General features: G+C 39.2%; 1 protein-coding gene and 1 long non-coding RNA gene across 3 annotated transcripts in view; one reads left to right on the plus strand and one right to left on the minus strand.

Annotated features, from left to right (window-relative positions):
* Positions 1-4923: 4923 nt before the first annotated feature.
* On the plus strand, positions 4924-7987 carry LOC138118169 (uncharacterized). 2 transcript variants are annotated; one of them, XR_011155020.1, is made up of 4 exons: positions 4924-5018; positions 5575-5657; positions 6467-6659; positions 7005-7987. It is a non-coding gene; the product is annotated as an uncharacterized lncRNA (long non-coding RNA). The 2 variants fall into 2 exon arrangements; XR_011155019.1 differs by having other exon boundaries at positions 6467-6554.
* A 93-nt stretch (positions 7988-8080) lies between these two features.
* The window catches only part of LCP2 (lymphocyte cytosolic protein 2), a 29912-nt gene continuing 12184 nt past the window's right edge, over positions 8081-25808 (minus strand). Inside the window, exons 6-23 of the mRNA XM_069029009.1 lie at positions 25308-25373; positions 24376-24407; positions 23167-23201; positions 21665-21863; positions 20765-20913; positions 19806-19875; positions 19511-19594; positions 18721-18746; positions 18614-18633; positions 18410-18514; positions 17473-17503; positions 16802-16814; positions 15670-15790; positions 13131-13180; positions 12152-12255; positions 11261-11344; positions 10365-10520; positions 8081-9640 (exon numbers count right to left, since the gene is read on the minus strand). Of these exons, the coding sequence (XP_068885110.1) occupies positions 9518-9640; positions 10365-10520; positions 11261-11344; positions 12152-12255; positions 13131-13180; positions 15670-15790; positions 16802-16814; positions 17473-17503; positions 18410-18514; positions 18614-18633; positions 18721-18746; positions 19511-19594; positions 19806-19875; positions 20765-20913; positions 21665-21863; positions 23167-23201; positions 24376-24407; positions 25308-25373 (1468 nt within the window). The 3' untranslated portion in view covers positions 8081-9517. The remainder of the gene's footprint in view (positions 9641-10364; positions 10521-11260; positions 11345-12151; positions 12256-13130; positions 13181-15669; positions 15791-16801; positions 16815-17472; positions 17504-18409; positions 18515-18613; positions 18634-18720; positions 18747-19510; positions 19595-19805; positions 19876-20764; positions 20914-21664; positions 21864-23166; positions 23202-24375; positions 24408-25307; positions 25374-25808) is intronic.

A 25808-nucleotide genomic window follows, 5' to 3' on the forward strand; every position in this document is an offset into this window, starting at 1 on the left:
CCTTTATTTTTGCATAAAAGATATTTATACCAACTAAGCAGTTTCAGCACACAATTCCATCTGCATTAGCATTAGATGTGCATTTGTCATCAGTTATTGAATATTCCAATCTTTAACAGGCCATATAATTACCTTAAATACTACATTTAAGAGCCACTTAAAAGCTTAAAAGCTATAGTTCAGAACCTATTACACATATTTTATATCCATATTACTACACATAAAAAACTTTCCAGATCACCAAGTGGAGACCTTCCAGACTCTCTACAAAGCATAAGCTTATGCTATTTATACTTTAAATCATTGCATTTCTGCTGTGAAAGGCTGCAGTGGTGTTCATTCTGTAGGTGCAACACTAGATGTTCTTAATCAAATATTTTTAAAACATTCTCAGGAAATTGTTTGATGTGTTACATAATGAAACATAACGTGACATTATGTGCTACATAATTTCTTGAAGTTTTCTGGCTGCAAACTCAAGCAAACAGGTTTCACCCATTATACTATGCCACAAATATGTATTTTAACTCAGGGCTTACTTTTCCTATTTCACAAGCATGTATTAAGGGAAGGCCATTTGCTTAGCACTCTTTTCCACCTGCCACTCTTTGCCTTAGCTACTTGGATTGTAACTTTTAAAGACAAAGTCTGGTTTTGCTTTACTGTCTTTGTACCATGATTTGGTCAAGTTTTATTTTGGCCTTCGGCATTTACCTGTTTCCATCACTTAAAATTTGACATGTGCTCCAGAGCTTATGAAATACAGTATTTTATCAGAAATTACTGTCATTTGTCACGGTTGCATGGTATTTTGTGTGTGTTGGTTTAGTTACTATTTGACTTTCCTTGCAATCTGCATTAAACATTTTTATACTCAGGCGATGGTAAAAAAAATCAGTTTCTCTTTTGTCAAAGCTTTTCATGTGAAAGTTTAATAACATGCATTGAAACTTTAAACTCTCCTATTAAACCCACTAGGGAATTTTTTATCAAATCTAAAACCTTCAAAGTAACAGCAAATGGTAATATTTTCAATAAAAGCTTACAAGGCACTTGGGGATATGGTTTAAGGTGATTATGGTGGTGGATGGTAGGATTAGATGAACCTGAAGGTCTCTTTCAACCTTGGTGATTCCATGATTTCCTTATGTCTCATCTGTTGCTGCAGTGGTATAAATATGGCTTCCTTAAAAGACAGACTCTATTACTGTTTATAAGAGGCTCACTAAAATATTGTTTGATTTTGAAGTCAATACATTTTTTTCTACTTCCCACTAGAACAATTGCTTTAAAATTTCTTTGTAACCATAAGATACAATAAAAGATCGTGGCTTCTCTCTGACTATACAGGAAAATAATTTTGTATATCCTTTGTTTTCAAACTCTCCTGTCCAATGGTTATGTATTTAACTGTTTTATTTTGCCCGAAGTTATACTCAAGGTAATTTTACTTCAGGGGTGGGTGAGGAAGGCAGTTCTGTAGAGTGATCTGCCTGTTTTAGCTGCCTGCAATGCTTGCTGATTCACATCATAACCCTAATTCTGCATCCTGAAATATATTGCTAGTCTTCCTGATCTTTTCCCCTCCTTAGAGAACCGTTTTGGTCATAATTCTGTCTTTATCAGGGATTCATGAAAGTGTCTGAACAGCTTCACCTGCCAGAACCAAATGTGTTGTCCAAAAGCCTCTGGGGACAGAGGGGTTTTGTGTGTTAAAGCCCCACACACAGCCAGAGCAGCCCGTGATTAAAGAGAGGTACAGCCAACTTCAGCTCTGGGTGTCTTTGCACATAAACCTGTGGGTTTACTTCAGGCAAAGAGCAAACTGCAGCTCATAAACTGAAATGCTGATGTGAAATTGCTAGCAACACCTACGAGAACGCTCCTCATAGAGGTATAACTTAATAATTTAAACCTGTAATTTCAGTGTTTCAGTTTGAAATATTGCCTCATAAAGAGAATCCAGAAAGTGTTTCAGTTCCAAGTAAGTCTGTAGAAATTAAATCTCTCTTACTCTCTTTTTTCCTTCTTAAAAAAAATGCCATGTACAGTCAATCTCCTGCACTGTTGGTCACCTTGCTGGATAATATCTCACATTATTGAAGATTATTTTTAGAAAGGCCCTGCCTTTAAGAAACACTCTATTTGGTTTGTGCAATTAGTTCTGGCAATTCAGTTTATTGTACATATTTTGAATCTAATTTTTCTGGTCATTCCAATATCCTGTTTTTCCTTCTACTGTTAGTTTACAGAAGAATTTTAGTACGATGTGATAGATTATGTGAGGAATGAGACAACTCTTTGTAGAAATTAAAACAATTTATTAAAACAGAAAAATTGAAAAATTGCAAAAAAAACTAACAAAATATAAAAATTTGGGATCCTGATGGCTCAAGAAGTATGCCCCAGGAGCGCAGGGATTCAGGAGCTTTGGCTTAAGACAGCTCTGAACCTCAGGTAGAGAAAAAAAAACAAACTTGCAGTCTAGGCTGGTCAAAAAGAAATCTATTTCTAAAAGCCCCTAGAAAGGGGTAGGTTTCTCCAGCACTGCCTTAGCAAGCTGGAGAGGAAGGGAGACTAAGAGATGGGCGTGTCTGCTTTTCTCCCTTTTATAGCTTTTGCTCCGCCCACAGTCCGCCCACAGCCCACCCCTTTGGTTCAAGGTGATTGGTGTTTTCCCCTTGACAGACCATCTCTGTCCACCAATGGCTCCTCCTGGTCAGAGGGGTGATATTAGTTGAGATAAGGGTCAGGTGCTTACGGGGGCTGGGCTGTCCGTTGCAACTGGGGTTTTAAAAATCTGCCTTGAAACCAAGATACAAGTAAAACAAAAAAATACATCCAACACATCTTAAAACACTTGTAAAAGTATACAGTAAACACAGGAAGACCATAAAAACTTGATTAGTGTACCTGGACTGATGGATTGATTTTAACATTCAATTTAAAAATATTAAGCTCAAATTAATTAAGGCACTTAATATGCAAAGACCAAGCACAAATAGGGATTTCATGTATGACAGATTATTTATAGGATGTGGAAAAAACATCCAAATGTAGAAAGTAAACTGGCAGAAACAGGGGTTTATCAGTTGAAGCATTCTGCTTTACAGGTTAGTGAAGCAAATAACTGCTCCTTCTACTGACACACATATTTTCAGGACCTTGCTAGGATACCATTTTGCTTTATTGTATCTATATTTGTATAAACTTTTGTCAGTTCTTTTGTATATAGAAGATAGATAAAACCACCTTGCATGTGCATTTGTACACAGCTGTATTTTGTACTCTACCAGCAAAATCAGCAGCTTCAGCTGGGCTTTTTCCTTAGAGGCCCACAGAAAGGGCACAGCCAAATTGTTTGCGCTGGGGTGCTGGCAAGAGGTTGTAAACTGAAAGACTGTAGTACAGGAATTAGTGCATGTGTGAAGGGTTTCCTGCTCTGCGTTTCTCATCTCCAGAAAGCCCCACAGTGTAAGCAGCATTTCATGTTTTCTCTTTGAATCACAGTTTAATTGTGCCAGACCAGAAAATGCTGTTCTGAGTTGCAATTCAGCTTCCCCCGCAGTCACAAACCAATACATTTAGAATGCTTTATTTTAAAGAAGAAATACCATGAAAGCACATCCCAGGCACACCCTGTCCATCTGTTCTCTACTGCACGTCCAAGTAATTCCATTCTCCTCTGAGGTGCTGGTAATTTGTCCTCCACTGGTGCCAAACTGCAAGTTCAAAATACAGATGAGTGCTGAGCAGCAGGAAAAGTGGTTCCAGTAAATTAAAGTGCTGACAAACATTCCCCTGCTTGGTGTCCCTGGCTTTAAGTACTACAGCACACACTGGGGAAGAAATGAGCAGTTCCCAAGCCCAGGTCATTAGTTAGCAGCTTTTGTTGGTTCCAACTCAAGTCAGGTATGTGCATCTGAGGGCAGTGTTCATTGCTAAATTAACACTGAGCACGGTCTAAATGGATAAATCTGTCTAGTAAAGTGCCTCTCTTGGCTTCCATGAATTTAGGTTCACTATTAAGCTTTGCTCAAATAGTATAAGTTACTATACTCCATATGAATTTAAACTGATGACAAAAAGGAACTACCAGTTTATAAATTAGTTGCTGCAACACACAATAAGCTCTCCACAGGCAGGGCCTCGAAGGACAACAGGAAATTTTTCACCATTCCCCACCCCCTGTTGGCACCTCAGTCCTCTCCCCTCCATTTCTTCTTCAGCTCTTGCAGCATTTGCAGTTACTTTTTACCACCCACTCCTAAAATTGTGACTCCCCCAGGACTCTTGCAACCTGCTGACCTCTCACATCCTGGAAGAGGGACACACCTCGGGACTTTCCCTGCTGAGAGAAGCAGGAGGCAGCGAAAGCCTCGGGGTGCCCGTGTGGGGGATCTGCACATCCTCCTGCTGGGGGTGCTGCTGGCAGCGAGGGACCAGCTCATCTTGGCCGCGTTAACAGCAGTGTCCTCACTCTGGGGGAAAGAGCTGTGCTCCTGCTGCCTGCAGCCCCCACCAGCACCTGCAAGAGTTCCAGGCCAGGCTGGACACGGCTTGAAGCAGCCTGGTCCAGCAGAAGACGTTTCCTGCCCATGGCAGGGGGTTGGGACCTGTTACCTCTATGGTGCCTTCCAACACGAACCATTTTACAGCTCATGTTGGCGAAGTGTTGGAGGACTGGCTCCTGTGCAGGGACTTCACCCTGGGCAGGGCAGTGAGCCACAGGAGCCCAAGGGAGCTGTGCCCTCACCGAGAGCCTTTTTGGACAGCACTGGAAGGGGGACACACTGACTGTCTGCTCCAGAGCTGAGCACCCTCTTCCTCATGTCATTGCATCCCTTCTGAAAGGGATTTCCCAGGGGGAAATAACCCCTCTCACCTTTTTTTCCCCCCTTTTTAATGTTGAAACAGCTTTCCAGTGACTGTCACACACTTCAGCTTGCCCGAAGGTGTCCTGGCGTGTAAGGAGAGACGAGCAGGAAGAATGGGGGAAGAACAAGCCCGGGGATCTGGTATTTAATCTCAGCTTAAAGCAGACAGTGCCAAAGGAGTGTTGGAAGGTCTCCTAAAGAACCTCAGATCATGGTGTGGCCTGGGCAGAGGGGTCGGGGTGTGGGGGAGAGGCACCACACCAGACAATCAACACGACTTTTTTTGTGTGTGCTTTAGATTTCCCTTGCACAAATTGATGTCACAAAACAGTTGCAATGCCTTTTTAGATCTCTCAGAAAGCTTTCAACTAAAAAAATACAGAAATATGTTTGAGGAATTCTTCATCACCATTACACATACATTTATTCTCTGTTAGTAATTCCACATTGAACTCCTGAAAAAATTCTGAAACCCTGTTGTTAAAAGAAAGTAAAATAAATAAAATCCAAGCTTTTGATTCTTCCTCAAGAAGAATTAAAACTGTTTGACCCCTTAGACACCACTTTCAACAAACACTAATGAAAATAAGGTTTAGTTATTATATTTTTAAATGCTGTGATCTATTTTATGTGAGATATATACATTTATATATTTTATACATACTAATCTTTAAAAATTTGGGGGTTGTCTTTTTAGGATCCTTGTCCCTGACTGATGAACTCAACATAAAGCCACTGACTGAAGGGAAAAGAGACTCAGACAAAGAATCTGTGTTAAATGTATGTTAGATTTTTTTGGTCATGCTTCTTAATGTGCTGAGGTTTTCTACGTAAAGAATATTATTTATGAATCACGCAGAGTTTTTCCAGATTTTATTTCAGAACTTCTGAACGATAAGTAGAGAGCTTATAGCTAGGCCAGAAATTGTGCTATGTGCACTTCTCTTTGAAATTTTTCATAAGGAAAAGAAATTCCAAAAAAGGAGTATAGTATACCTTTGAAAATTCAAATTATACTTCATTTCAAATGGTTTCTAGTCTTAATTTCCTCTAGATTTTGATTAGTTTTTAATTAAATGTTAAAGGCAGGGAATGTGATTTCTAAAGTAGGCAAAAAGACGTTGATTATAAAGTAATTACAAATGTTTCTGGGCATGTTTTGTCAGGTTCATTAACACTCAGCGCTAATAGTGACCAGGTGTGTGCTTCACGTTAATGTCACTGTAGCTCCATCTTGTGGCTGAATGATTTTTCTCGATTAATTTTCGATTCTGTAGGAAAAGGTTGGTCGAAAACAAACATGAAAAATGACGAGGAGAGGAAACTGTAGACATGATTAATTTCATTGCCATTGTTTACATAAGAAAAAAGTGACAGAAGAAAACCCAACCCTGAGTGTTTAGTACTCACCTTCCATGGTTGCCATTTAAAATGTCTAAGTGGATAATTATAAACTGGGGGAAGTTTTAGTTAAAATATTATTTAAGAAAATGAAAGAAAAGATTTCATGAGTATTATGATTATCTGGATCAAGGAGTTTATGAATCATACATATCCTGCCAGTCATGTTTTGTTCCTATTTCATACAGGTGATCAAACATTCTGATGGGCAGTTTAACCTTGAGGCTGCAATTAAAAGCGTTGGCACAATGTCCACTGAGTTGAAGAAAATAAATGGTAATTCTGACTTCATCATCCAAGTTCCAAGCTCTTGAACAAGACACTGTTTAAGACATTGTTCTAAGAGTGTGCAGCTGTGAGTGGCCTGGTTCTCTATGTCAGGTAACTAGGTTTTAATGCAATGAAGCAATAGATTTGCTCTTGTGTTTTGAAAAACTAATGAAACAGAGTAGTTACAGAGCAATGGAATCGTGTTAGTTAACCATGGGAAACACCTGTTAGGTGATCAGTCATTCCTTTGTAGGAACACTGAGAGTCTTCTACAGCAAATATTACCAATATGCTAACACCAAACTGAATTTAACCATCTCGAAGTAAGCAAAACAAGGCAACCCTTCAACTTTTTGAATGAGTTGATAGATGACCACTAAAACAATGCTGTGTGTAGATTACCACTCACTGCCATTCAGTAAGTACCATGGTGATGCACTGCCCTTTGTCTTTCAGTGGAAAGCCAGCTACTGCTTTGTGACCTTATTTTGAATTTCAACCATTCTGTGAAGGCCCAAGATTCCAGAGAAGCTGAAGAAAAGACTTGGAGTTTGACAGATTAAGTAACATCCACTTTCATGTATTGTCTTCTATTAATACTGCTGAAGCTGCTGCCTCTTCCTCTTCTTTCTTCTTCATCTTCTTTCTTTTATTTAAGTTTGAACTGTACAATGGTAGCATGGTTTCCTGTAGTTAGACTACTTTTATTTTTAAGCTAAACATGTGGAATGGAAAAAAAAGTAGGTTATTGTTTCTGAGAGGGGTTTTTCAACCCACATGTCCCAAATTAAGCCCACTAGGGCTGGAAAGACTGATGTAATTAATTTTAAAGGTCAGGAAACTGGGCATGAAGTTTTTCACATGGTTTTCTCCTTTTAAACAAAAAACGTGTTGGAAAAGTAACAAAAGATTTGAAATTTGCTTCAAGTCATTGCTTTCTTATCTCAGTTGTGCTCCAGGAAACAGGATAAGAAACTCAGTGCAGGAGGAACTGCAACTTGTGTTTTCAGCTGCCTTCCTCATCTTAAAACTGTTGCTGAGGAGGGGGTCAAAGAGCAGATTACTTCTGGAAAACCAAATGTACTTTTCATTCCAAAAGTGGAGTGGTAATGACTCTCTAATGCACCTAGTTACAAAAGTAGGGAGGAGTTGGTGGCTGAAATACTCTATCCTGAAATTTTCTTGGCCCAAAATTTGCACAGCCACTATTTTCATGTAGTTCATTACAATTAATATTCAATTGTACTTTACTTGTGGACATGCTTGAATGTTGAGATGTATTTTTGTTCTTATGCCAAATATACTTACCTGAATAATCAAATGGAGATTTATTCTACTTAAAAAAAAAATATGCAGTGTTAGAATTTGTTATGCTGCTTTATATTTTATTTCTCTTTCACTGGTGAGATGATTTAAAATTAATAAAACACAATTCCATAGGAGGTGTTTCTGCATTGTCAGATTTTTCAAGGGAGGGCAATGGAATAGAATTACAGCTCACAAGAGTCAGTGCTGATATGAGGGATGTTGTTCTTCATTTTAACATTTTTGGAAAAGATAGATTAGAACTGATTTTTCTTTCACCAGATTAGTAATGAGTTTTTTTAAATATTGGGCAAGAAGCAGCTTTTGTCAGATGAAGAATTTTTAAAATTTTATTTTTGATCTTTATTTTTGGACTCGTAGTTGCATGGAAATGAACTTTGCTAACTTTGAATTCCAGCTCTTAGCTAAACATCTTAGAAAGGAACATTTACAAAACATATGTCTATAAGTAAAACTGTTTGTGAAATCTGATTATATTATCTGGGAAGCTTTACAGATTGCATGGAAGGTATTTTCTACCTTGAATTTTGGTTCCAGTGTTTTAACTGATACAGACAAAAATGGCTCTAAAGGAGAAAAGGTGCAACCAACTCTGTCATAATTATCAAACCAAGGTCTTATTAGAACACAAAGGAAATTGAAACCCAGGGGAATGAGTTGGATAAATCAACTGCAACTTGTATTTTTGAACTGAGAATGTCCCCATTTTTCTTTTAAAAGTACAGTAAAACAGAAAGCAGTAGTGCAAGAGGAACTAAGCTTGGCCTGACTGTGTGCTTTCTAAGAGATTCGGGGGGGTTCTGCCACTGAAGGATCACATGATAATAATCTTATTGATGTGCTCCTTGTAAAAATGTAATGGCTTGGTTCACTCAGAAAGACACAGCTGAACAGAGGTTTGTGTGGAGAGAATCTTCTTTCTGAGTGAGGTGAGAGACTTCTGGGAGATGCAGAGTTCCAACTGTGGGCTGAGGCATGGAATCCTCGGTGGCCTGGCAGAGAGGATATGCTGTCTGTTGGTGTGGTGTTTTCCTGGAAAACACCACACATTTTCAATTTCACAGCTGAATAACCCAGCCCCAGATCCTGACATGCACCTGCATTTCCAGTGGCTTTTGGTGCCACTGAAACCTGTATGTCTTTCAGATCTGGGTTGGACTCAGTCTTTTCACAGAAGTGAACATAGTTAGATTTATTGGGGGAAAAATCGACTTTCATTGTCTTTTGTCTACTCCTCAGCTTTGACAATGTTTGGGTCTACTCAGTATCACTTCAAATAATAAAATTGCTGCTGCAATTCTGATCAAAAAAAAGCTCCTGTGAAAGCAGAGACTTGTACTAATATTTATTTATGGTTCATCAAATTTGGTGTGGAAATAATTTCAAGAGGATATACATATCTTGGAAGATAAAAAATTGTCATGTGCTGTATGATTAATGGACAGTAATAAACACTTTGTAGGAAAATTATATTTACGGAGTACTGTATTTAAGGCATAATTTAAAAATAACATAGTCCTTTTTCTTTGAAATTATGAATTTTAATGACTTCATTATTTTAGTTTGCTGAAAAGGGAAATATCTTGAAGTTTACAAACTTCAGTAGGTTTCAGTACCATATGTGATCTTCTCTAAGGTTTCATTTAAATATGTCCTGCAGCATATTTTAACATGCACTGGTTTCTTGAACCTCTGTCTTTTCCATCAATCAGAAGAAGAGGTGTTCTTTGGAAGTGGTCAATGATATCTGCTACAGAAGAAAATTCCTGTGGGATGGAAAAAAATGAGAAGGCTAAGGCCAAAATGTCAGAATTATTAGTAACCAGTAGAAACAAAAGGTTTTTTTAAAATTCTAAATATTTATCAGTATCATAAAAATACATAAGGTCCAGTAAATACCACCAGATCAACTGTTCTCATTCCTGCCATGATCTGTAGCTCAGTAACTCTGTGTACAATCTGCTGCAATGTTGTATAATTAATTTATGTAATCTTGGTCTGTTTAATACACAGTGTTGTCAATCTGCTTGATGTGATGCCTGTACTTGGGAGTTCAGAGTTGGCTGATCAGTTCAGGGGGTTCTGTCTCGATCAGAATTGCCAGGAGTGTGCTGACCAGTCTGTCTGGGGCCAGCAAATCCACACAGTCCTGCTGGCTGGGGCTGAGCCACCAGTCTGGGAGCAAAGCTGTAACTTGGCAGGTATGGATTAGCTCTCAGCTCTGCATTTCCCTTATCTGGTATCTCAGTGGTAAACAAGCATTCCCTAACCAGGTACATGGACTTCTAGTGGCTGAGTTCTAAGGCCACCCCTTCATTCCCTGAGTGCAAACAGCACAACCTGATTCTACTTCCAGCAATAACAATATTCTCCCGTGAATAACTCTAAGACAATAAGCAGAATTCCACCCCAGAAGAGTTGCCTGACACTTAGGAATGAGGCAGGAGATCCCTTACAATGAAGAGAAGTAGTGTGAAAAACACATAGTACCTCTTTTCCTTTTAAGCTGGTTCCTAACAAATATAAGTGATCCTGCTCCTGGTACCGGATCTGGATGTTGTACACTTTATCTCTGTACAGCACCATCAGTACATATGGGTGAGTAACAGTTTTGCGTGAGCTGTCTCTCACCAGGAAAGTTCCATCCTAAAACATGAAAAAAATGAAAGATGACAAACAGCAGACACTTCTGGGTTTGATCAGTGTAACAACCTTACCTACAGCACTCGTGCTTTTAACTGTTTTTTCTTTCTGAAATCTTCTTCCTTTCTCATAAGAGAAACTGCACTATTAAAGCATTTAGGTCATTTGACAAATGGGTTGTCTTTCAGTTTGCTACTTAAAATTTTCCTCTCTGTTCCAAAAGCAGATTTTTAGGGAAGGTAGGAATGGTGTTAAATGAGGAAGAGATTCCATTAAAGGAGGAAGTAAAATATCAAAGACCAAACCTCACATCACTTTAACCAGAAGAGAACTTCATTTCTGCTAAGTGCCCATCAAAGTTCCTATGTGATGTATTTAGAGACAGCTTAAAATAGTGACATTGTCTATGTAATTTAGGTAAAGGCAGTGATACTGTATCACTCTCTCTGCTTTTCTTAATTTCAGATCTATTTTGACAAGTCTTCCACAGAAATCCCTTTCTTAAAGGCACTGAATGGGACCTCATAAGCTGGGCTTTAGTACTGGAGTCCCTGGCGTGGTGCAGGTGCTGTGAGGCAGTGGAGAGCAACCACAACTCCCACAGCAATGGCATATAATTCTATTTATCTTTATGATTTTAATTTATTTCCACATGCACAGACAAGCCTTGTTTGAACCTGTACTTCATTTTGCTGGTCTCTATGGCCTAGATGAGTGTGGGGTGCCCAGCCCTTTGCAGGTACCTTGTTTATCCTGCGGAGCGCTGCCTCTGCCTCGGGCCGGCTGACGAAAGCCACGTACCACTCATCCTTCAGAGAGCCCTGGGGCTGGGAGACAGGACAAGGACAGAGTCAGCTGCCAGGAATGGCAACACACAAATAAGTAGAGAGAAATCTGTAGAGTAGTGTGAGGGATATTTGGGTCTATGTGCAGAACCTCTGAGGGTATGAGTTTCAGGGATCGTACTGCTGTAAGTAATCCTGCTCCTGGAAAGTAGTGCTAAATTGTTTTAAATTATCTGCTCACTTCAATAAATTTGAAAATATTACAGATCTTGCTATAATGCCCCTGCAAGTAAGGTAAGAAAACAGATATTTCCAAATATTTTAAGTAAAAGATTTTAAGTGGCATGTTCTCTTTTGTCTACCTGGACACTGGGCACAAAGGCATCCTTTGCCTTCGTTTGTCTGCTTGTTTTTTAACTATCATCTGAGACAATTTCTGTGAATATACTTTGTACGGTTGCTCAGTGTTATCACCACAAGTGGTTTGCTCTAAACTTGTTTTATTTAAGGAAATGTGAAGGAAAAATGCACTTAAAAGAATGAGTCCTTTACTCATCAAAGTTTTGTGGAAGAAGAACTGAAAATCTAATGCTACTTGAAGGCAGTTGTGCAAAACAAGTAACCCAGCAACCAAGTATTTTTTCTTATTTTGTTCTATTGGGGTTTATCCCTTGCTGTTTTTCTTGGTGAGGACAAAATAAGGCACTACAGTTTGACACAGAAAAGGAAACTGAAAGCACTCAGTAGCATCCTTACAGTGGCTACTGACTAGAAAAACAACTTTGAAAGACGTTCTTTCTCAAAACCAGAAAATTTGCTGTCGTTACAGTTATGGTTCATGTTTTGTACCTCATCTTCCTCTGTGTTTGTCTGGTGAACAGTCTGCCTGCTAGGAATTGGCAGTGGAGGTCTCATGTCAGCTGGGCCTCTTGAAGGAGATCTGCTGCTGCTGCCTTCAAAGATACAAAAGTAGAAAAACAATGTTAAAACCAGGAAAATAATTTCATCTGTGCATCCAGGGTGTAGGATCTTGATTTTATGAAGCATGAAGTATTTGTATTGTCCTGCTACTGAGACATTTGGAATTGATTTGAAATCAGATTTAGGCTTCTCTATGAGAACCAGGTTCTTTACATAATTCCATCCTTGGTGCACAGGGGCTTTAACTGAGCTCTTGCAGTTCAGATTTCCATAAGAACAGAGGAACTTGAAATAAAGGTGACAATTTATCAGTTTCTGTACCACAATTATTCACTTGAGAACAACTTGGTTTCTTTAGAGACAGAAGTAATGTTATCTCTTTGCAATCCTTGCCTTCTCAGCAATTAGAAAGTAAAAAATGTCACTGTAGGACACTGACAGCTGTTACCACATGCAAAAAATTACTTGTAAAGTAATTGATGTCTAAGTTTTCTTTATTTTTTTTTTCCTACCAGATAAATATGGAGCATATTTCACATGAAAAGCATTTGCTAACCTTCTTTGGGAGTATTAGCATACCACAGTGATTTGCATACCTCAGCTCTCAGTACTGTACAGAGAAGGATGGTTATATGAAGTTTTGACACTGGTTTAACTAGGCAGGAAGCCCAAACTTCAGGAGGAAAAGAAGCCCAAAATCTTTGATTCAGACTAAGGAAGGTACACAAGATGCCTTTCAGGAACTTGATAGTTTTCTGTTCACAGACCAAGCAGAAACATCCATAGAAAAAAAAAAAAAAAAACAACAAACTACTATATTGACTGGACTGAAACTACCCTTCAACTTTCAATCACTTAAAAAAGAAAAAAAATGCAAGACTGCAGACCATGGATACAGGATACAAACCTGGATGGAAGCGTGGTGGTAGTGAGCCAGTTGTAGACAGGTTTCTACCACTGTTTAAAAAAAAATAGTCAGTATAAATAAAACATTTCTCTACAACATTTCTGTGCTCTGATCACCTGATCTGGACTTTGTGCCTGTTTTACAGAATGTGAGAGCCCCTTGAGACCTGTGCAGGGTGAGGAGAGCCTTCTCTTTCCTTCTTTTTGTTTTTCTTTCCTTCTTTTCATGTAAGTGGATCCACCTTTAAGTTTACCTGGAGCTCAGTATCTGGGAATAAGGTAATCAGTCAAGGGCACCACGACTCCTGTACCAGGATCAATGCAGAGAGAAGTACTTCAGCTTGTTGAGTTTTCACAGGGGTGACTCTGTCCTTCCCCCAGAGCAGGAAGCACAGGGAGCAGCTCACCAGACATTGCTCGCTGTGGGGTTCCACTTATAGAGTTATTTTTCTTGCAGCTTCTGTAACATTGTTGATAAAAATGCAGTTTCACGTTTATGTGGCAAGCTAGGAAGAGCCACTGGGGCATCTCCCAGGTTAGGAAAGGCTGAGGAAGCTGGGAAGCTGACGAGGCTCAGGAGGGATCTGATTAGAGCACATAAATACCTGAAGGGAGAGCCAGGCTCTTTTCACTGGTGCCCAGTGACAAGATCTGAGGCAGTGGGAACAAATTGAAACTCAGAGGTTCCCTCTGAACATCAGGAAACATTTTTTAATGTCAGGGCAACCAAGCACTGGAGTGGGTTGCTAAGAATGTTGTGGAATCTTTCTCTTTCCTTGTAGACATACAAATGTCATCTGGTCATGGTACCAGGCAGCCTGTTCAAGGACACCTTGCTTGGGTAGGGGGTTGGACCAGAAGACATCCAGAGATCTCTGCCAGCCTCGACCCACATCCAGAACTGCTCAAAATGGAGTCCCACTCTTCAATTTTTGTTACTATTTTTGGTTTCTTCACCTAACTGAGAACAAATGGCCTGCACTCCTTTCCTTTACTGTTCATATTTCTCTTCTGCTTAAATGAGCTGTTGAAAAGGCTCTGAGATAAATATGCTAATTTTGTTTGCAGAACAAAAACACCCTATCATGACTTGATGTATGGGAGAGAATCAGTCAAACTGGGGGCCTCTGCTACAGCAAAATTTGGCAATGCTCTTTGAATGTAAGCAGAAGTGCTCATCACAGGAATAGTTCAATTTGCATATGAGCTTGCTATTGCTACTGCAATATTTGTTTTGCTTGGGTGTCAGCAGTTCCAGAGAATGATGGTAAATGTGAGGAATTCATCACAGAGCCATTAAAAGAATACAGAGATTAGGAAATGGGCATCAGATGTGGACTTAAGGAGACCACTCTAACTCATCAAAGTCTAAGTCTGTTGCACGCTACATCAGAAATCAAAATTTAGTTAGGAGCTCTTCTGTTTAACAAATGAAGGCATAAAAATCAAATATTTTTAAGTTGAAGCTGCAAAAAAACTGCAGGAAGGTTCACAATTTTAAATAGGAATTATCAACCATCAGAGTAAAATTTAGTAAAAGGGAGGTGAAGTTCTTTCAGATTTGACTCCAGAAAACTGGGGTTGTGCTGTTTTTTAGTTTTGAAGTGTGAGGAGTTGCACCTCTAACACTCAAGCTCCTAGAGCATGGAGGACCCCTCTGTCCTACATCCTGCCTGGTTTTGTAGGAGATGATCCCTTCCCAAAGGGACTTGTCATTCCTATGGATCCTGCAGGCAATGGGAGAGATGCCTCAAGAATGGAAGCCTTGTACCATGTAGGGTCTAAGATAGTTCCTTGCCATAAAACAGAGAGATTTGTGGTTTTTTCTTGGTTGCCCGATGTACACTCTCTGCTCCACTGATACAGAGCTTCAGTTCTAGGAAGGATTCTCCTGGGTAGTGGCAACAGCACTAATGAGCAATTTGGAGAGGCAAGGGCACAGTCTGAGTAATGAACTACTCCACACTGATGCCATGAAGATTTTTTGCCTTTTCTTTTATACCCCTGTTGTACCTTTTTACAACTTCTGTATTCCTGGTGCTTTTTGCCTACATTCTTGGACTTGTCTGTCAAGCTGAGAGACTGAACATTTTAGAAGCTTTGTAGCCAGGGATCAGTGTGCCCCAGAGCCCAAGGTCCTCTCCAGAACACATTCTGTAAACTGAGATAGAACCATCCAGGGGAAGGCTCCTTGGGGGGGGGGGGGCTCACTTGAGCCTCTCATTGGGGAATTTTTGATAGATCTGCTAATTAGTAACACCTAGAATGTTATACCAGATCTTTTGGGGTATATTCAGCGGGGTGCATCTCAATGTATATGACCTGGACGTGTGCACCTGAGGATCCTTAAAATAAACACCAAGGTAAAATCCCTTTTCCCCTTCTAACTGTGTTTGACTCTTGATTTTAAGACCAGGAAAAGGCATCACACATGGTTACCTTGTGTGCCTGAGAACCCCACAGCCACACTCATGCTGGTATTTGCTGAACTGCCAAGAGATCGAAATTCAAAAGGAATGATCAGTCATGGTGAAACAAACCTTTCTGCAGCAGGAATACTGTTGGATCCTGGCTTAGGTGGAGGCTTGACAGATTTGGGTGGGAATGCATTGGAGCTGTATGGGGGCAAGGACAGCTGTGGCACTGGTCTTTGGGGGGCAGCTGTGGAGAGGAAGAGGAGGAAACTTAAATCTTGTGTGAGACATTCTTAAATGAAGTAGAATGAAGAAATTCTGTCACCTTACTGCGGTTTAATTAGATAAATATAAGGCAAAAAACCATCCTTGGTGTGTTAGTTACAGATTGTAAACTTATATGGTCAGCTGAGAACTTAAAAGTAGGTATTAAAATTAAAAATAAACTGGAACAGACTTGAGCAACATTTACATCTTCTGACTTCTGTTTTGGATAAGCCACAATTGAGGTACCTTAACTGCAGCAGAGCTGAAGGTGGTACATGTTTTCTGTCACGTTGCTTCTAAATAGCAGGTTTGAGATCACCTTTTGGAACATCGTTCTGAGATTTCTCCCAGCTTGAAATAAAACATTTTCTTTCTGCAGTGTCCTCACTCCTGAACTAGCAGTAAGAGTGGAACAGGTTAACTGTGCTCTGCACAGCTAAAATAACCTTATTCTTTATGGAGGCTTAGGGGCAGTGATCATTCACAGAGTTGGCCAAATGTCCTGCTTCTGTTACGGAGTCACTTTACCAACTTAATTTTAGAAATCAGGATTCTGCAGTAATTTATAAACACTCTGGGTACATAAAAGAAGTTCTGCTTCTGTTCATAAAGGTGAATAAGCTTGCACAGAGCCTGGTGCCAGCAGGGTTTGCTGAGAATTGGGAGACACCAGGTTTCTGCTTCCAGCTGTTTGATGCTGTGTGCAGAACACAAATCTCTCTAATGTAATGCATCTCAAAATAAGAAATCCTGCTGGCTGGTAACTGGCTGGCTGAAGGAAGCTATTAGCTATTGATTTCCTGGGGTTTGTGGCTTTGATATATAAATTTGCATGAAGCACTTTTATAAGAATTCTACAGCCTATCAAGGTAGCACCTGACTTTTGAAATGGCTCTAAGGAAACAACTCTGAAATCATTTCCTTTTTATCTTTTTTTTAGAAGTAAGACAAAAAGATTTTAAGTTTGAAAAATCACTGTAGAAATACTTACTGTCTTCTTCTTCCTGGGGAGCCAAAAAAAAAAAAAAAAAGGAATTAGCAACATATTATAGCACAGTCCTTAGGAATGTTTTACAAAACAAAATTTGGACATTGGTGAATTTTGAGTGTAGTAATATCTACACTGTCACTTCCCTCTAAAATGTTCTGCTGTTGTTTTGTCTTCATGCAGCACCAAATAATTTTTAAAGTTTTTTAATTAAAATGCAGCTATTATTTACAAACATGATGTGTGGTGGATGACCCATAACACATCTTGACCTAAAATAGTCAGAAACTCTCAGGAGATATAAACTTTCCTTATTCCTTCAAGTAAGTGTAGACTCTCAGAGTTATCTGAAAGTGAAACTTTTAGGTCAGCTTAAGCTGAAAAAACCCCCAGAAGCCCAAATCTTCTTTAAGCAAAACCACTTCTTCCATGTCATAGAACAAATTCTGGCCTTATTCTTCCTGATATCCGAGATAAAGTTCTCAGGGAATAAACTGAGCTTGACATAGAAGAACTGTTTAAAAACACCCCATGTGCTATGAAAGATCCGTGAGTATTCCTTATAATTTATAAAAGAAACTTGTTTCCCTTTTCCAGAATTATTAGTTTATACTGGTACTTAATTTAACTGTAACCCCTATACTTTTAAATATATGCTTTGAGACTACACTTACTTCATTTTTCTTGTGTGGTGGCCAACTCTGCCTGAAATTAAAACAAAACACTCATCAAAGGTGGAATACTACTCATTCACTTTGTGTGCATTAGGCCATATTTTCAACTAGAACATGAATTTATAGTAAGTTTTAAAGACCAAGGGATGCTGAAACACTTTTTTCCTCATAAAAATATCTAAGATTCTAATTTTCAGCCACAATCTAAGCCATTATTCTAGTCCTTAGCCCATCTTGATTTTATCAACAAGGAAAATGTCTGATGAATTGATTGTAAGATTAGAGCTTAGAACAAGTTTGTACAATGATGAAACATTAGTCTTCAAGTCTTGAACTCATTTATAATATTTGGCAGCACTGCTGGAGCACATCATAAGAAAATCAGGCTTTGTTTCTCTGATAAACTATCCTGGCTGATTAGCAGATCTCAATTATTTCTTACCTTGTTTTAAGATCAGTCAATGTTCAGCCCCCAGCTTGTCTAAAAAATGCTGGAGAATGATCCAGTTCTGCTAGAAAATGCTGTTGGCTATTAAGAAGGAGTTTTGCAGGGTAATAAAATCAATGGGACGGAAGTATAGCTTTCCTTTTCTAACACCCTAAAACAATAGCAATAGCACTCAAGTAAGAATGTTCCCTAGAGCAAGAACTTGATCAGGTGGAAAAACCATGGATCATAAATATCATTGTACAACTTGGAAGTGAGTCATGCCCCACGTAATGGCTCTTTCAGATATGACTGGAGAGAGGTTTTTCTGCATTCACACCTTTCTGCAGCTTAGAACACATTCTGTGCATGTTCATAAACCAAAACTTTGATATCCACAGGCCCTGCTGTCATGCAGTACCACTAAATCACACCATCCTGTGTTGCTTGCCCATATTTTTGTTAATTTTAATTTCTCCTTTATTGAATTTCAATTAAATGAGCACTTACTTTCCAGGGCTTTGCTTCCTTAGAGGAGGTGGATTGCCTCTTTCATATCTGTCACTTGGTGGGACAGGAGGTTTTGGCATCATTGCTAACTGTTCTCCCAGGGATCTAAAGCAGGAGCAAGATGATAAAATAAAGGCAAAAAGCTGCTTAATAACTGGGTAAAACTGGCAATGAGAGGATCATTTGCAGAGGACAAACTCTTACCTTAGCTGTGAAACCAGAGGCTGTAAAACAACAAGGAATAGTTAAGAGGATGTGTAAGTGTATCAAAATAGGCAAAAGCTATCAATAATCACAAAAAAAATATTTACCTTTTCAGGAATGCCTGGCTTCTTCCCTGAAAATAGCAAAAGCTTACATTTAGAAAAAATGGAAGTAAATTAATTAAACTTCCTATGAAATAAATGACTTTTGAATATAACTGAAAGTTAATCTTGCAGGTTGATGCTCTCAGCCTCCTGAGATGCAAGCCAGAAAAATATTTTGGCTTTGCAAATGATGGCAAAATTGCAATATCTCTTATTAAAGGGAAATTTAAACATTTTCAACATGGCATGTGTCACAATCATATTATCTAAGGTTCAGCTTTGAACTACTGTGTACTTTTTTGCCATTATATAACAGATAAGAGTTTAGATAATAAATAAAATTATATAGTCATATCTGTAGATGCTTTGTATATAATGTGGTTTTCAGGTCTGAAGGAAATGCCATTTTTTTTGGTGTCTTATTAGTTCTCAGCCTTCTTTTAAGTCTGTTGCAGCATTACATACAGCAGTGTATGCAGAGTTTCATTACCTTTGTATGCAAAGGTGATTTCCTCCTTTAACCTACTAAATATTTCCTTGTTCAATCACTTAAGTGTAATCAAACCTTTATTGCACAGGGTGCTCATAGTGTCTTTCTGTTCACCTGTCTGACCCAGGGCTGCTGTTTTCTAGATGAAATTTCTCTCCCACTTTATAAGTTCTGCTCACACCATTTATTCATAAACAGATCACCTTGATTGTATTTGGTTGTTCTTTTGCATTAATTATATACAAATGTTGATTTTCAGTAATTAAAGCAACCCCAGTGATATCAATGTAAGCAAACACTGACCTGATCCTGGGCTTTCTCTTTCATATGGGGGAGCAAGGCGATCCAGGGAGGGTTTTGTGCTTCTGTCTATAGAAGGAGCTGGGGCTAAACACAACAGCTGTGTAAGATAATTTGCTGGTATATGTCAATATATCATTATTTTGTATACATTAGAACTGGTGTTACTTCTTAAAATAACAAGTGAGACTCCTGTATGAGTAGTAGAAGAGAGTGGAACTGAGGAAAAGGAGGAAGAAGTGAAGTGCTGCACAGTCTGTGGGAAAAGCTTTGCAAAGAGAACACCAGCTGTACTCACGTTTCAAAAGCTTCATGTTTCTGTCTCTGTTCAAGTCGTTGTTGCTTGGTGGAGGAGGGAAAGCTGGCAGCTAAAACAAGTATTTAATAAGTGGTTAAAATGTGTCTTCACCTTTCTGTTGTAGTTGGAGTGTATTAACCCCACCACGCACATCTGGCAGTCTTTGTGTGGTACAGCACAAGGACCAGGTCTCTGCTCACTGCAGGAAGGACAGGAGCCATGGACCCTCCTGCAGCATGACCTGCACACATTGGTTTTTGCTGGATGCAGAATTGCCTCCATCTGTTGTGTCTCCCAGCACCCCAGTGGGATGTATCTTCAGGGAGGGGGTGTGTTGTCAAAGGAAAGAAACAGGAGCTTCAACAACGCTGTTGTATCTCTGTGACACTGCATCAGAAAAGTCCCTCTGTCACAGCCTAAACCTTTACTTGTGTATCCAAGGGTAGGTTTAGTGTACATCTACTCTGGCAAACACTGAACCTGTACTGCAGGCTGTCAACAGCACAAGAGCTTTCAGTTTTGAAGTATTCACAGCAGGGGAAAAAAAAAAGGAATCAAATCTTGGTCATCAGTGTTCTGATTATACAAACTCTTACACTTTTATGTGGTCTTAATTCAATTGGACAACTGCTAGAAAATATAGCTCAGAAAAATGTAACTTTTTTTTCAAAACAGAGAGGCATCTCTTACAGTAAATAAATAATTTATGTGGGAGATGCATTCACAAGTAGATGTGTATTTCCAGTGTAAGAAACAGTGAAGTAATATGAAATAATTAAATATATTTCTCCTGTGAAATTTAATTTTTCCTTCAACACTGGCCACCCTGTAACAGAGTTCAAATCTATTTTGATGGCTGAAATTCTTCCTCTTCATAGACTAGGTGAATAAAAATGGCATTACACTTGGACTTCTATACTGACATAGGAAATAGGTGAGATATTAAGAAAGGAACGTACAGTAGCACTTCTTCCTCCAAATGAGGCTGGTCCTGGGGCTGGGCCAGGTCTCTGGGGTGGTACTGGAGGCTGATGTGGAGGCTGATGTGGAGGCTGATGTGGAGGCTGATGTGGAGGCTGATGTGGTGATCTGGTTGTTGAAGGTCTGTCTAAAGAAAACAAAAATCTCAAACTAAACAACTATACAGAGTTTGATTACTTGACACTCATTAGATCTTTATGACAAAGAGCCCTTGCAAGAACCTGGATACTGAAGTTAAGCATAAAGGAAGTTAATCATAAAGGCATTGCTGTAGGATATAATTAGCTGTTGGTTTAGGATCAGTGTGTTGGGAGTTCCAGGCTGGTCTGTCCCTGTGGGGATGACTCCCCCCACCAGTCTGTTGGCCCACAGGATTTATTTTCATTCCCTGCAGCACAGTGTGTGACACACCAGCCAATCTGAATGGCAGCTTTGTCCTCCTGAATGGACTCTACAGCTCCAGGCTGCTGAGGAATCAGATGTAAAACAAAAATGACAGGCAGGGAAGGCTGATCATTCTTTTCCCAAGTTCCACTAGAGTTTTTTTTGCCATTGTTGTGACAACTTGCTCTGTCCAAGGCTGCACTGCTAAAGCTACTGCAGCATGTACATGTGTGTAACCTCATAGAGTTTCAAATCAAAGGCCAAACAATGCCCACATCTTACAAAACTAATCTTTATTCCAACAGAGCTTGTCCAAAGTAGAAGATGTAACTTTGAAAGTCACAAACCCACCAAGCCTGTGTCACTAAATCTTGTTCATGAACTACACTGTTAACTTCAAGGAAAACCCTCTATATACCATTACCTAAAATGTGGCTGATAATGTGGGAAAAGCTAATTTGTAATATTAATAGTGCTTAATTTTTAGTAATTACCTATATAATCTGTGGTGCTTGGAAGTGACTTGGCAGGAAATATGACATTGTGATGCGCTTCATCATTATTGGATGGAGGTGGCTCATAACCATCACTGTCATGTTCTGCTTCCTCAGGTTCCTCTGTTGGTGATTCATAGTCAGCCTCATCTTCCTTTTCCTGGTCTTCATCAGGGCTTTCATAGTCATCATCATCATCCTGGCAAATGAGCACAAAAAGTGGGTGCTGGAACAGAATATTAAACCCTTCAGAGCAGTTTCCTTGTGGCCTTTCACTGTGGTATTTTTCACTCTGGAAGATACCAAGTTTTTACAACCAGTTGGAGGGAAAAAATATCTCTTGAAATAATATGGGGAAAGGAGGCAACATTCCACTAATGCATGGAGCACTCAAGAGCTTAAGAAAGGAACAAATATCATTAGATCACAGTAAGTGCAGTGGGAGGTCAAGATAAGGAGCAGGTTTACTGAAATGCATGAAGTGTTTCAGGGAATAGACTAGGAACCAGCAAACAATCCAGTGTTCCTAGGAACACACTGGAGCAGCAGTTGATGCTTCTGATTGTCATTCTTGCTTTCTAACATGTGCTCTACAGCATGCAATCCAACTTTTTAAAATTATTTATGAAAACAGAGGTCTTTGATTCGGGTCTTGGTGTCCTCCTGACCCAAACCAGCCTTGGTAGGACTTGCAGGGCCTCATAAGGTCACAGTGTCAATATGGTCATTGCACATCTGTGCAATCTGCCAAGGCTTGAGAGAAAAAGAACACTCCACTTGTCACTGGTATCACAGCTGGAATTTCCAGAGTCCTCTGCACTGGCACAGAGCCCATGTGCTCTGTAGGTGGTTACTTTTATCTCTCGTGCTCCCAGAATAGCAGCGAATCTCCTGTGAACTTAGCAACAGTGTCTAGAAGTTTTTAGAAGTGTCTTCTAAAAATGCCTCTCCCTTTTATTTTTGTAGAAAAGCCATTAGCACTGGTCAGCCTCAGAGATCTTCATAACCCAGGCTGTGCATCTGCAGCTGAGGTGTGTGTGCTTCACCTAATGACCCTTGTCAAGGCATTTTCTATGCCAGAAGGCAAAAGGAACTTCTGCAGTCTAAATAGCTTTTAAAAAATTACTGTTCAATAAATTAGCTCTAGAGAATAAAATGGCAAGAATTTGTCACTGAATAAACACAGCAATGTTTCATCTACTAGACACCTCTTTTAAGAGCTTGAAACAGCTCTTGTATAAAATTCAGCTGTGGTTCTGTGGGGACCTGGGTGTAGGCTGGGAGCTTCTACTTGAGCCAGTGGCTAAGGAAGGCCATTCTGAAGCTCTGCCTTGCATTTCTCGGGGACAACCCTTCATTAGTGAGGAAATTTGTATGCAGCCACTCCAATCATTCCTGCTCCTGCTTTTCCTGCCCCAGCTCCCCCCAGCTGTGCTGCCCAAGGGACAGAAGACAGAACAGACAAACCTGAGCCAGGGGGGTTTCTTAACCCAAATACTCACAAATGAAGACCAGCCACCATCATCCTGAGCGTACCCTGTGTAAAGAAGCACAACCACACATTTCTGAGCATGGACAGCCAAAGATGTAATAAGTTGACAGAAAGAACCCAACAAATGCCAGGTGAGCTCTGAACCTCAGTCCTGTGCCACAGGAATGAGCTGCTCTTTCAGAGGCAGGCTGGCAGCCACGGAGGGCTCTGTGAATAACACCCTGATTCAAAGCTAAGACAGAGCTACCCTGCTATGACATGATCTGGGTTGTTGGGAAATAGAATTATTGGGATCAATAAAAGAACTGTGCAAGCAATAGGCCTGGAAGTTTTTTAGGCTTGTGTGTGAGAAAAACTTTCTATGGGAAAGTCCCTGTGTGAAGAAAACAAACAGGCCTGAGAAAACTGAGAGGGAGTGAAAAACTTGCAGCTGTGCTATCTGGGAGTGAACGAGGGAGATGGGCACAAAATTCTTTTGATCATAACAAGACTGTGGAAACTTGCCAATGTAAGTCCAATTATGTAGAAATAGAAATGTGTCTTGATAAGCTTTAAGCCACTTAGGGGCTAACAAGCTGGGATACTAGATAAGTGCCTTTGGACTGCTAATAAATTGAGTTCATTTATCAACCTTATTGGTTTGGACTGTGTTTCTCTCTCCCCCTGCTGGGATCCGGGCTCCTCGTCCCGCGGAGCTTCTAACACTGGGTGTTGGCACTTCAAGTTTGTCCCACTTCCACTTTTAAATATAATTTGAAACAAAGTGCTTTCAGAATGAGCCCAGACTTCTTAGCTATTTGCTTAAGACTATTTTAGCTTTCATAGAAGAAGGGTGTTTTTTTTTAATTTCAGCTTCCCTCTCTAATACAGTGCTGCTAGGAGGAAGGGCAGGGGGCAGAGATGTTGAAACAGAAATATATAAGCACTGATACAATTTACTGGGTTAAATAAAGACATTTTGGGGATTCTTATGTAAAAGTCTCTGCTCTTGACTTCCTTCACCATCTTTGCTCTTTAAAAATACTTTTTCTTACTTATTGTCCTGCATCTACTCTTTTCTTTTTTGAAACTTCTTTATACTGCTATATTTTCATTTATTGTTTTGGTTTTTGGTTCCTAACCCTGGTCCCCTCAGTTGACTCTGCTCTGCAAATACTAATTTAACATTTTAATACTTTTAAAAGCTTTTTGTTTTTAGAGTCTGCCAGTATACACTTACCTGTGTTTTCTGTAGATTTTTGTGTTTGGGCCCTGCAACAAAGATACAAAAAATAAATTTTTTCTATTAACTGTTTGATGCTTCAATTGCAAATAAAGGCAATAGCTAACTGTTACAGTAGAATGAAGCTTAAACAGATGAGGGAAATGTGTTTCTGCCCAAAATGCCAAAAACACATTAGTTGATATTTTACATAGAGGATCCTAATAGAATCTGGACTCTTTCAAAAAGAATTGAAGTCAGAGAAGTCAAGTGGTTTGAAGCAAGGGGACTCAGTAGATACATTTACTAGTCCTGAAAACAGAAACTTCCTTTACTAATTCTGATCAAGATGTTCAAAGTCAAGTTCATAAACATCTGTAAGGTTAAAAAAATATTTTTATGGTTTTCAATTCTAGTTTTGGATTCTAGTTAATGGAAAGGTGTAAAATCATGTTATCAGATGATACAAAACCACATTATGTAGACTGGACTTGGTTCCCATTGTGTAGGGACATAAATTGTTCTTTTCTCATACAATGTTCTTGCAATTTTTGCTCTTTTTCTACTGCAAATATTATATTCAATGACAAATCATTAAGAATTAAAAAGTGTAATGATGTATAGATCTGTGGAATGCATTAATGATGATTTATTAATAATATATACCTAGGCTCTATAGGCTTCATAGCCTTCTTAAGGGCTATGTACTCAGGCAGAAAATTGCATGAAATGTGCAAATGTTACTTGGTTCTGGACATGGCAGAAGTGTCTGGGGTGATCATGGGCTCAGGATTTGATATTCTTATCAGATGACATTAATGAAACAGAGCTTTATCTTATAGAATTTCCAGGCTGTACTTCTGATCCAGGCATTACTGATCAAGTGAAAACCAGTCCAGAAAAAATCTATCTGAAAGCTTTGAACAAGAAAGCTGAGTTGTCTTACTCACCATTTTGGAAGGAAAGAGAGCCTCCCTTCATTTTTGTTTATTTCTTGGCTTAATTTACTTACAATTCTGTTGAAAAGAAGAACAAAAATAGTTTAAAAAAACCCTTGTCACTTGTCAAAGCAGTGAAGTCATTTTCCTAGCTGTTATCCCCCAGTATTTGCTAAGTTTAATCTGGTAACTCATTATTATTATTATTATTTACTATGTGATAAAAGCACTGAATTTACCATCTTATTGCTAAGTTGTACTACAGCACATCCAATTCCAAACGAGACTTTTTTGACCTTGGTAAAACCTCACGTTGTTGGATCACGTTTAAAAATAAGCATTAAACCCAGCAAGTCTTAGAATCTTTGGGTGTTGTAGACATCACACTGCTTCAAAAAATGGCCAGGGCATTTGTATGATTTTGCATGGAAAAAGCAAATGATACTTCAGGAAACAGAGCTTATGGCTGCAAAAGCAGGGATTAAATGTTCCCTGAGTCTCTTTATTCTTTTC

This window comes from Aphelocoma coerulescens, chromosome 13 (assembly GCF_041296385.1).
Source record: "Aphelocoma coerulescens isolate FSJ_1873_10779 chromosome 13, UR_Acoe_1.0, whole genome shotgun sequence".
NCBI classification, from domain to species: Eukaryota; Metazoa; Chordata; class Aves; order Passeriformes; family Corvidae; genus Aphelocoma; species Aphelocoma coerulescens.